This window comes from Oncorhynchus nerka, unplaced genomic scaffold, assembly GCF_034236695.1.
Source record: "Oncorhynchus nerka isolate Pitt River unplaced genomic scaffold, Oner_Uvic_2.0 unplaced_scaffold_2658, whole genome shotgun sequence".
Lineage (NCBI taxonomy): Eukaryota > Metazoa > Chordata > Actinopteri > Salmoniformes > Salmonidae > Oncorhynchus > Oncorhynchus nerka.
The window spans coordinates 13,841-25,702 of NW_027038641.1; the positions used below are offsets into that span (position 1 = coordinate 13,841).

At 45.2% G+C, this 11,862-nt stretch overlaps 1 protein-coding gene across 1 annotated transcript; it reads right to left on the bottom strand.

Moving 5' to 3' along the window:
• Window positions 1–296: 296 nt before the first annotated feature.
• On the bottom strand, window positions 297–11,633 carry LOC135559619 (uncharacterized). Its single transcript, XM_065014561.1, has 17 exons — window positions 11,182–11,633; window positions 10,134–10,298; window positions 9,369–9,487; window positions 7,564–7,753; window positions 7,376–7,488; window positions 5,591–7,274; window positions 5,205–5,329; window positions 4,671–4,914; window positions 4,283–4,407; window positions 4,080–4,179; window positions 3,747–3,869; window positions 3,321–3,493; window positions 2,768–2,865; window positions 2,403–2,530; window positions 1,987–2,167; window positions 688–832; window positions 297–376 (listed from the first exon to the last, which is right to left on the bottom strand). The coding sequence occupies exons 1-17, from the start codon at window positions 11,573–11,575 to the stop codon at window positions 299–301; spliced, it is 4,185 nt and encodes a 1,394-aa protein (XP_064870633.1). The 5' UTR covers window positions 11,576–11,633; the 3' UTR covers window positions 297–298.
• Between the last annotated feature and the right edge of the window lie 229 nt (window positions 11,634–11,862).

Consider the following 11,862-nt stretch of genomic DNA (forward strand, 5'->3'; position numbering starts at 1 on the left):
TTAATCTTCCATGACTATTGCTTTCTGTCCATCTTTTCTCTGTGGACCAGAGGCAGGAAATGCATTAGTCCTCTTAAATAAAGTAGCCTTAATTACAAAACCATATTTTTGCTGTGTGGCACCACACATCAGCCTTTTGCTCCATTTCTGGGAATTAAATAATTATTTTTAAAAAATAATAATAATTCACATGCGAGTTATGGATGCATCCCAAACTCCCTACATAGTGCACTACTTTTGACCAGGGCTCTGCCGTGTCCATAGTGACTGAACATTGTGTCCGTGCGGTTCCTTACAGTCACTGGCCAAAGCATCCCTCTACACACAGGCTGCCGTCCAGCGGCGAACACACTTCAGTAGAACACATGAAGTAGATCTGAGGGGAGGAGAGAGCGAGAACAGAGGACAAAGGGAGGGTCAGATGAGAAGCAAGTCAGCCACACCTACAGACAGAGCTGCTGTTACTGGCCTCTTCTTGCCTTTGGCTATAGGTCTCAAGGCTCCTGTTGTTCATGACCATTGATCGATTAAAAGGGCTAAATAGGTTAAATTAATGGTGGAAAACTGTCATGCACTGCCAGATCACTGAGAATGGAGCAAAGAAAACGAGGGGAAGATGGCTACTTTAAATCTTAAGACCGCCATTGGCTCCAAGTTAAAGGTCTAGTGCAGTGGGGCAGCCCTCACCTCTTCATGGTCCTCCAATGTCTGAGTCTGTCCAGAGGTGAGGAACTGGAAAGTGGAGATGGTGAACCTTCGTGTCTGGCCTTGGTGGAAGGGTGGAGGAGATGGCTGAGGCTTCTGAGAGGCCGGGTCCAGATGGTTAGGACATCTACACAGGAGGCGAGAATGTGGTTATTCAGCGCAACAAGAAAAACTCTCTGAAGATACTTCCCTTTTCCTCCATCCCTGTGATGGTCTGCCCACTGACGTGTGCAGTTTGGAAATGTTAAATCATTTCATGTGAAATTAATTACTTTAAATTGTACCCCAAAAATGTGTGAGATACAAAAGTATAGGAACAGTGACATGTTTTGAAATGAAACGATTCAATGACTGAGGTTTAAGTGAAGACTGTCAGCTTTCATCTTTAGGGTATTTTCATCCATATCGGATGAAACGTTTAGAAATTACTGCACTTTTTGTACATTGTCTCCTAAAATGGGGGGGGGGGACAAATTTACTTGTGTATTAAAGTAGTCAACAGTTTAGTGTTAACATCCCATATTCCTAGCACCCAATGATTACATCAAGCGTGTTCCTTCAAACTTGTTGGTTGCATTTGCTATTTGTTTTGCTTGCGTTTCAGATTATTTTGTGCCCAATAGAAATGAATGGTAAATGATCTATTGTGTCATTTTGAAGTCACTTATTGTTACTGTAATGACAAGTTAGCATGTCTTGGGGGGTATGATATTTGTGCGTCTAACTTTATCACTTACGTTTCATTCAGGAATATCCATAACCATGGTAGCACCCACATTAATGTAGAAGTGCTTAGAAATATTCTATTATTATTTACAATTAAAGTGACATGTACATTATTTATCATTCATTTCTATTGGGCACAATATAATCTCAACCAAAACAAACAGCAAATGGATCCAACAAGTTAAATGTAATCATTGGGTGCTAGGAATATGGGAGAAAATACTTAAACTGTTGACTACTTTAACACACATTAATCAATTTGTCGAATGCTTTTGGTCCCCTAAAAAAAAAAAAAGTGGCGAGATTACGTGCAACAAGTGCTGTAATTTCTAAACGGTTCACCCGATATGGATGAAAAAACCCTAAAATTAAATCTGACAGTCTGCATGTTAACCTCATAGTATCATTCCAAATCCAAAGTGCTGGATTACAGAACCGAAATTTTTTTAAATAATTTTTTAAAAAGTTTCACTGTCCCAATACTTTGAGCTCACTATCGTTGTTGAACACAGACATGTAGGAGCCTAGAAGGTCAAAGGTAACCCGGCAGCGTACCCATTATAGAGGAGTACCCAGACAGTCTGTCCTGATCTGGGGTAGGCCACGCAGTAGTGTACCAGCAGGACCACTTTGTCATCTGGGGGGTTGAGCAGACGCACCTCAAGGTGTAAGGGTTTACCCAAGAGCATCTGCAGGGGCCGGTGGTACTGGGGGTAGAAGCTACTGTACTGCTCATCTGGAGTGGAAGTGGGGAAAAGGGTGTTAATTTAATGTGTTACATAATAATGTTCATCCTTTCCAGGTGCTTGACAATGTTTCTTGGCATTCAAAGCAAATTGACACTTAAAATGCTCTAAATGTGATCTTTATAAGTTGACATGCAAGACTGACCACTACCACTTGGAGTGTGGAGTTGGAGAAACCAACAGCAGCAAAATGGGTGAGATGTGTGAGCAACTAAAGCTGCGTACCTGTGGCAATCCTGAGCTGGACCCCCAACACACCCTGGGCCTGAATGGAGGGGCCAAAGGAGGGGGTCTTGACCAGGAAGCCAACACTCGCCACAGAGCCAGGAGTGTACTGGCACTCAACCAGCAGCCTAGGAGCAACAGGAACACAGCAGATAGAGAGGCCACAACTCAGACACTTCATACATTCCTGCACTGAAAAAATATAAACTCCATTCCTATGGAATACGTCACTCAATAAGATAATGCATTCAATTATTTTTATTATTGTTATTCTCTTGTTTGATCGGAATGTATTTTTCTTTGCCAAGTAACAGTGACACGTGAAATTAACAGCCCGTGAACCCCAGTGGGGGTTTATAACTAACCTGATAGGAGAGTCTCTGGTGATGGTCCCATAGTTGAGGGTGATTGACTGGACCGTGTTGATGATCTCCACCATGTAGACTACCGTTTGGCCAACCTCCTGTTGGAACAATAAGGTCCAGTTCAGTAGGGAGAAAATGTTTTCAAACACAGATTGATGTTGTCCACTGCAAAACATTATGCTACATGAACCCTACCCAGATGTTGTCAATCACTGCCTGACTTTAAAAAATTCACCCATTTTTTTTATTTTTAATGTTATGTCTGAGCCATGTGTCACTTCATGTTGTCATGTGCATCTGCATTCTTAATCAGAAACTCACATTTTGGGACTATCAACTGTAGACTAATGAAATACCAAAAGATAGTTTGACTGAATGTTCCTTTAGGCACAGTGCCCTCCAGAGAACACAGATCGATTCAGACATTTTGGAGAGCAATGTTAATGAAGTGCACCCATTCAGTACTAAATGGAGTCCCAACCATTGCTAATCAACTCAGACTTTAAAAAATGAACTCAAAAACTGTACAAGAAGATAATTAAGGGCCACTCACGTATCTGTGGGCCCCGCAGCCGCCCAGTGGGATCTTGAACAGGGCGTAGTCTGGGGTCACCCTCTGAGGGGCGCAGGTGGGGTTGCCAGCGGCAGTGAGCAAGGCGGGGGACAGAGGGGGGTCTGTGAGGGAGGCGGGCACCGAAAAGACAAAGTGGCGGTCCAATGTGCATTCTGGGAAAGGACATGTATACACTCTGGGTTAGCTAAAGGTTATATAAAAGGTCATGGATCTGGAGTGGCATTCCCCAAGGTTTTGACTGATATTGGGACCCTATATATCTCAGACAATTAAGATTCATTGCAGGGGTGAATCTTAATTGTATTTTCTTGATTCCTCTTGTCCTCTTCCTGCATTGGAGAAGGTCAGGAATGGACAAAAGAATCAAGAAAATACAAATTGTGATTCATTTGGGGTTATACTTACCATCCATGGAGTAGTAGCAGGCAGAGGGCTTGGTGCTGTAGCAGCAGCCCAGAGAGAGACACTCTGCCCGGGATAGAGCGCGGCGGCCGCAGGGGAGGCGCTGGTCACTGGGAAGGTTACACTCTACAAGGGATACACAGGAAATGTCAATGGACAGGAGTGACCAGTAATCTGAATATAACATCCGACATATCCCCTTATTTCCATTCAGACACAGGACAGGTAAGGCTCAATACTCGCTCACCATTAAAAACAAATGAACAATTTTAAAAAGATTGACGTTTCAGCCATTAAAGCATTCATCAGAACGAGGATAACCAGTTATGTTTCTACCTTGATGAGAAACGGGTATGGAAACTGGACAGGACAACTGGGCCTTTCCTTTCTGACCATTCAACGTGGAGTAATTCACATCTATGCGGTGCTCTTTACCCTGTTAGGAACAAAGATAGGAGTCAGTTTAGCCTTTTAGACCATAATGAATGAGATTACACGGACAGGGAGGACCTGATCCTTGATCAGCACATAAAACACACCTGGACAGTCATGTGACAGGAGTTGAAGGGGAGGTTCAGGGTGATCATGCCATCCTTTCCCTTGCTTGCCACATACCCACAATGCTTTGGGGCATACTTCAGGCTCATCTCATTCCCTTCGATGTCTGAGAATGATTTGTAGCAATTATTGCACAATAAATGCCCATATTTTGTCTAACAAAGCCATTATTTACATTTAAGCCCAAACTGCAGTTCTGGTGAAACATCATATGGTACTGCACAAACCAACACATTGTTTCCCCCCCACCCGAATAAACTGAAAAAAAGCTTAGGTCCTCTCAACCATGTTAGAATTCAACTCATGCAGGGATGATGACAACCATATGCACCTGAAACATACACCATCCCCCAACAGACACACACTTACCCTTGACAACGACTCCAGATATGGGACCTGAGGGAAGCTCCACCCTCATGTGGAGAGCAGAGCAGAAGACGTGTGGCTTGGGGGGAGTGGGAGGCCTGGTGTGGGTCGTCGGTGGGAGGGTGGTGGTAGTGGTGTGGGGTGATGGGGTCACAGTTGACGAGCAATGGAGCTCCAGAATTCTGTATTGCCCCAGGACTGTGTCCCAAAACTTCAGGGGGAGGGAGAGCTGGTGTGGGTTGAGGGCCTGGATGGAAAAAAAGGAGGAAACGTTGGGTTTAACAGCCAAAACCAACAACTCCCGCTTCAATGGGCCACATCAAAATAGCAAACTGAGGTCCATTTTCACAGCAAATACTTCAAAATGAAAACAGGGCTATAGTCACCAAGCAACAAATGGAAGAAAACTGACAAACAGGGAGGGACTATCTGAACCTGTCCAATAAGGAACTCATTTTCCGTTGCGAAACGCTTTGCTTCGTTTTCTACTCTGTGCAGTAATGAATACGACCCAGATTTAAGTTCTGGGGGACTCACCATAGCCTGGCTGTGGCAGGCAGGGAGAGGGGAATGGAGGATCACTCCACCACCCTTACTCATCTGCAGGATGTATCTACAAGCCGCCGGGGCATTGGAGATAGACACCCAGCCATTCAACTGATCTGAAAAGAGCAATGCAATTCACATGCAAGTCAGTGAGCATTAACGTAATAAAAGTGAATCATGGGCCCGTGTGTTCTTCCTGATTGGGTCATATGGTCAATTTAAACAGCAGCCCACGTCACAAATGGAGGGAAGACGGGTCTAAAATCCATTCCTTTATAGATACACAATGAAGCAATCAATGCAGCAGTTAGTACATCAAATAAGTGAATTCTGGACATCAAACACCGACCATGTGCTGAGCAGAGGGACATTCTGACCTTTGACCTGGATGGAGTCCAAGAGAGCAGAGGGCAGCGACACCATCATCTGTCCTGCTAGACAGTGGAGTGAGGGCCGAGGGGAGAGCCCAGGAGAGAGGGAGGGCTGAGGGGGGAGAGTAGGGGTGAGGATGGACATCCAAGGAGTGAGAGTAGTAGTGGAAGATATGGTCCTGGAGGAGGGTGAGGGGGTGGTTGGTGAGGTCTGGGGTGGTTGAGTAGCACCAGGCAGAGCTGTGCCTGTGGAGGGAAGGGCTGGGGTGATCAGAGGGGGGCTGGGCGTCAGGTAGAGAGGATATGGGTGGTGTGGCTGGTAGTGTGGCACATCCACGGGATATGGGTAATAGCTACAGATGGAATGGGCAGAGGGAGAGCAGGTTACTGGCTGAGGGTAGTGGTGGGGTGGGTCGACTGTGGGCATTGTAGGGTCCTGAGGACCTGTAGGGAGAGTCTGGGGAGGACTAGCTGTGACTGGGCTAGGCCCTGGGGTAGGTGAGGGGTAGTAGATGGGTATGAAGGGATAATGGTGAGGACCAGATGGGGGGTAGTAAGGACCATATGGGTAATAGTATGGACCCACAGGCCATTTAAGAGGTTGGGTATAGGGATCAGGATTGGGGCTCCCAGTAGCAGACATGGGCTCTTCAGTAATCAGGGCCTGATTGGTCATGTGGACCCCATATGGGTCATTTGGATCTGCAGGTGTTTTTGGAGGTTGGAAAACAGGTGATGAAGGTTTGTATCCAGAAGGGGGAGGAGATCCGGTAACAATGGGGTAAGAACGACGTTCAAAGGCAGTAGGTGTTATAGGAAGAACAAGTTCAGTATCGAGAGGTGGAGGAGGTTGTTCGGTATAATATGGAAGAGAATGTTTGGTATAAGCGGGGGGAGGAGGTTTGGTATAAGTGGGGGGAGGAGGTTTGGTATAAGCGGCGGGAGGAGGTTTGGTATAAGCGGCGGGAGGAGGTTTGGTATAAGCGGCGGGAGGAGGTTTGGTATAAGCGGCGGGAGGAGGTTTGGTATAAGCGGCGGGAGGAGGTTTGGTATAAGCGGCGAAAGGAGGTTTGGTATAAGCGGGGGGAGGAGGTTTGGTATAAGCAGGGGGAGGCGGTGGTCGGATAGCTATAAGAGGAGTAGGATAGACAACAAAAGAACGGTGGACACCAGGGGCGATTTCATTATAATAGTCGAGCATGGGATCGTGGGTAGGGGGCGGGGAGAGGTAAAAGGAGTCACTGTGGTCTCCAGAGACGTAGGGGTGATTCCCAGGCCCCATGGGGAAGAAGGGCTGCTGGCCTGGATATCTCCCTGGGAGAAGATGATGGGAGCCAGGGTATGGATCGTGACCAGGGTGGAGGAGAGGGTGATAACCAGCTCCACCGTAAGGGAAATAGGGAATTTGGGGATACATGCCATGAGGGAGGTGGTGGGGGAACGCAGGAAGTTGGGGCATCTGTTCCTGGGCTGGGGGTTGAGTATAAGGGGTGATGGGAGGAGAGGTAAGGGGAGGGCTGGTGGAGGGAGCAAAAGTCACAGGGTCAGGTATCTGCTGCTGTGGGTCACCAGGAGAGAAGGGTTGAGAAAATGGAGGGGAGGGAAAAAAGGGAAATGGAGGAGGGTGGTGTGAGGGGCAGGAGAGGATGAAGTCCTGGCCGTCCAATAGGACCAGTCGATGAACTCCATTCTGGAAGAGGAAACATTTTATTTATATATAAGCTCAATTCAATGCTAGAGTGGACTCTTAACTTAAACTGAATGATTGAGTATCAACTTCCTACAACTTACTCCGATGGTCACACATGGGGCTGTAAAGGGAACATAAAATATGAGGTCTTCTGAGTGAGACTCCACTTGGTAGGCACACTCTTCAGACACAAACGGCACCCACTCGCCGTTCTCTGTTAGGGACAGAGAGAGAATGAATGAATCAGTCATAATCCAAATGGGAACATGAGCAGAACAAGCCAACTCACCTATGACCTGTAGTGTGTGTATGACCTCCTCCTCTCCATGTATCTGGATGGCCATGCCAAAGTGGGAGCAGAGTACTGGGGGGACAGCGTTTGGGGGGACAGGGTGGGGTCGGGGGTCAAGGTGGGGGACTGGGCAGATGATCTTCACAGGGCTGCCCCACCACAGCATGGGCAGGACATAACTACCATGCTGATAGGGGGCAGGGAGAGAGTGAGGGAAGAAGAGAGGGGAGAGACAGAGCACAGACAGTGATTAATTGCATGTTCTAGTATGTACAAAAGCAGGGTGGATTGTAGCGTGAATGGACAGGAGGCAGTCTGACTGGAGGTTTCTAAGAGGAACAGAGCATCAAGGCTGAAATGACATTTTTGCAGCTACCTAGAGTATTCATTTTGAGATATTCATATTAATGAACCAAAATATCAACTAGTATTTTCAAAAAGTAAAAATATTTAAAATTCACTTTAGTTTATCAAACTAGTCAACCTTTTGATTCACTTTAAGCACTTAAAATGGACATAGGTCAATCATTTCAAATCTCACTACTTTATATTACACAATTTAAAAATCCATTTCATAGGGTGTTACAAACTGGACTATATTTAGTAACTTACTTTTTCTTTTAGTAACTTACTTTGATTTGGTCTAAATAGGCATTTGGCAGTCTAATTTCAGTGTACTGTCTAACTGCCATTTCTCAAAAGTCAGACTACCCACACGCCAACTCACTTTTCTCAGTTTCACCGTAGGGATGATACCAGGTTTCCTCCAGACATGACGCTTGCCATTCAGGTAAAATAGTTCAATCTTGGTTTCATCAGACCAGAGAATCTTGCTTCTCATGGTCTGTGAGTCCTTTAGGTGTCTTTTGGCAAACTACAAGTGGGCTGTTATGTGCCTTTTACTGAGGAGTGGCTTCTATCTGGCCACTCTACCATAAAGGCCTGATTGGTGGAGTGCTGCAGAGATGGCCGTCCTTCTTGAAGGTTCTCCCATCTTCAGAGGAACTCTGGAGCTCTGTCAGAGAGACTATCGGGTTCTTGGTCACCACCCTGACCAAGGCCCTTCTCCCCCCCCCGATTGCTCAGTTACCCTTTCCCAGATCTGTGCCTGGACACACAATCCTGTCTCGGAGCTCTATGGACAATTCCTTTCATCTCATGGTTTGGTTTTTGCTCTGACATTCACTGTCAACTGTGGGACCTTATATAGGCAGATGTGTGACTTTCCAAATCATGACCAATCAATGGAAATTAAATCACAGGTAGACACCAATTAAGTTGTAGAAACATCTCAAGGATGACCAATGGAACCAGGATGCACCTGAGAGCTCAATGTAGAGTCTTATAGCAACAAGTCTGAATACCAATGTAAAGAAGGTATTTTTAATACATTTGCCAAACCCGTTTTCCATTTGTCATTATGGGTTACTGTGTGTAGATTGACGAAGATTTTTTATTTTTTATTTAATCAATTTTAGAATAAGGCTGTACATAACAAAGTCAAGGGGTCTGAATACTTTCAAATTCTACATACATTTTTCATTGGAAAAATGGACAATCCGCTCTGGACAGAATGTGCGTTTTTAGGCTGACTTCAAGTTGTCCAGAAATGGATTTGCACGATATGCAAATATGTGCATATTTAATGACAACACGTCATTTGCACATTTTAATACAAAATAGCTATAGTTGGGATACAGTCAACTGGTAAAAGTTGATTGTGATATGATTGGGGTGGGTGAGTTAACCTTTCTTTGAGGGTGTGGGGCCTTGCTTTAAGCAACCTGGGGGAAATATTCTACCTCCTGCATGATGTAGCAGCCATCGTATGGTGCCATCATCACCATCTCTCTCCAGGTAGTCTTCACATGGTAGCCACAGGACGGTGGCAGCTGGAACAGGGAGATGGGAGAGGTGCCCGCTGGAACAATGAACAGGGGCATATTCAATATTCAGGAACCTACCCCGAATTTGTCCAATATAAACTCTTGTTTGCTTCTTAAAAACAGTAAATGGCTTCCATAATGAATACTTAAGGGCCAGGAGCTTCCAGACCACACGACCTTGCCAGCAAAAACTCCCGGGGTGTACTCATTTAACAGATTCCGTTGCAAAACGTTTGCAACAGAATTTGTTTACCGTTTGTTTGGGGCGGCAGGGTAGCCTAGTGGTTAGAGCGTTGGACTAGTAACTGGTTGCAAGTTCAAACCCCCGAGCTGTCGTTCTGCCCCTGAACAAGCAGTTTACCCACTGTTCCTAGGCCGTCATTGAAAATAAGAATTTGTTCTTAACTGACTTGCCTAGTTAAATAAAAGGTCAAATTAAAATGACTCTAGGCACCAAATGGAAGGAAACAGTGCAGACGGAACAAAGCAGGGAGGGACCTATATTCAATTTGTCCAATAGAAACTCTAGTTTTCATTGCAAAATATTCAGTTTGGAGTAAATGGTTTCCCCTGACAACTAATCTAATGAGCCCATTTAATTATATTCCATAACAAGTCACTGATGCTTTCGCATTGTGGTAAAGGTATTTTAGAAATATTGGGTGGGTCTGCAACACTTACCTCTATCCACCAGTAGATGTGTGTATCCTCGTCCAGATGCAGTGAGCATCATGAGGTTGTCATTACACTGGACCAGAGGCCTCATCGACAGCCATTCACTAGAGTGAGGGTTGTGGTTAGCTGATGGACCATAGACCTTCCCTTGAAAACCGTGGCCTTCAAAACCTATTGGATAAAAGGAGAGATATTTATCCATGCCCAAACACCAATTTAACATGCAAATATACTACTGATAAGATGTCCTAATATATGTGATATTAACCCACGACAGCTTGACCTCACGCAGTTCCAACTCCATTAAGTTTGCTGACGACACGACAATAGTAAGCCTGATTACAAACAACAAGACGGCCTACAGGGAGGATGTTGGCACTGACTGCGTGGTGCGAAGTAAACAACCTCTCCTTCAACATCAGCAAAACAAAGGATCGAGTTGTGGACTTCAGGAGGAACCAGGCTGGGCATCGCCGTGGAGACGGTAAAAAACAACATCAAGTTCCTTGGGAAGGTGAAATGGTTAAACAACACAGACACCTCGGTTAAGGCACGACAGCGACTCTTCAACCTCAGGATGCTGAAACCCCATTGAGAGCATAGTGTCGGGCAGCGTCACAGCAAGGTGCCACAGAGGGTGGTACACTCAGTCGAACGCACCATTGGGTGCATACTGACCTCCAGGACACCTACAACACCAGGTGTCGTAGGAAGGCCAAGGTGATAAATCTGGGACCCCAGCCTGTTCTCCCATCACTCAGACAAGGGCAGTACAAGAGCATCTTGGTAAAAACTGGAAGACCATCAGGCTGCTGAATAGTCAACAACCTGCTCCCCTGTCCCTCTCCTTTTAACAGACATGTACCCTGCCAATGAACATTTGCCATTGTTAGTGTTGTGTATATTTTATTTATATTCTTTATTATTACATTAGTTTTAATTTGACTTTGACCTGCATTGTTGGAACTCAGTTTAAGATTCACATTACAGGGTTGCAGGTGTAATTACAGGGTACATGTGACTATCATACTCTAATAATAGAAAACAGATTCACCTTTGAAGACTGCCTGATGTCCAGCATTGTAATCCAGAGATCTTTTCTGGACATTGAAACCATTACGCACATTCAAAGGCGCCCGCAAATCAGTTGACTTTAGATCAATGTTGGTTCGACTCGAATTATTTATAGAGTTCTCAGGCACGTCAATGGACTCTGCACTCGGTTCTTGAATGCTGGAATTATTAACGGTAGGTCGAAGATTGTGCCGAAGAACGGCCAGTTGTTTTGTTTTGATCCCCGGCTCTCTGTCAGCATTTGACGCCTTTTCATGATCCGCATTGAGAACAAACTTTTCTACACTCAACGCACCACAGAAGATCAAGTTAGAAAAAGCTACAGTTATTATACATAAAAACACAACAATGTTTCTCTTCTGTTCGGAAGACATCGCCAGATTGATGCTTCTGCGCAAATGCGCATAGAGGCCAACACGCAGGTAAAATCAACTGCAGGGCAATGAATTAGGCCTAATTAGTGAGGACCAATCAGATGGCAGCTCGTTATGAAAAAGGCCGATTCCGTCTCAATTAACCCTATTACAACAAAACGTTGATAAGGAATTTTCCCAACACTTTCCAACAAGTTTCTCAACATTTCCAAAAAGCTCTCGTTCCTTTATGAAAAAACATGCAAATCTATGGCTGTGTCTACACTTGAGCCTTACATGTGACTTCC

Excerpts from the sequence above, each read along its gene's own strand:
- LOC135559619 (XM_065014561.1), bottom strand. The coding sequence starts at position 11,575 with ATGTCTTCCGAACAGAAGAGAAACATTGTTGTGTTTTTATGTATAATA. Across the intron at positions 10,299-11,181 it reads ACATCAGGCAGTCTTCAAAG|GTTTTGAAGGCCACGGTTTT; the intron begins GTGAATCTGTTT and ends TTTATCCAATAG. Across the intron at positions 4,915-5,204 it reads CCTGCCACAGCCAGGCTATG|GCCCTCAACCCACACCAGCT; the intron begins GTGAGTCCCCCA and ends TTTTCCATCCAG.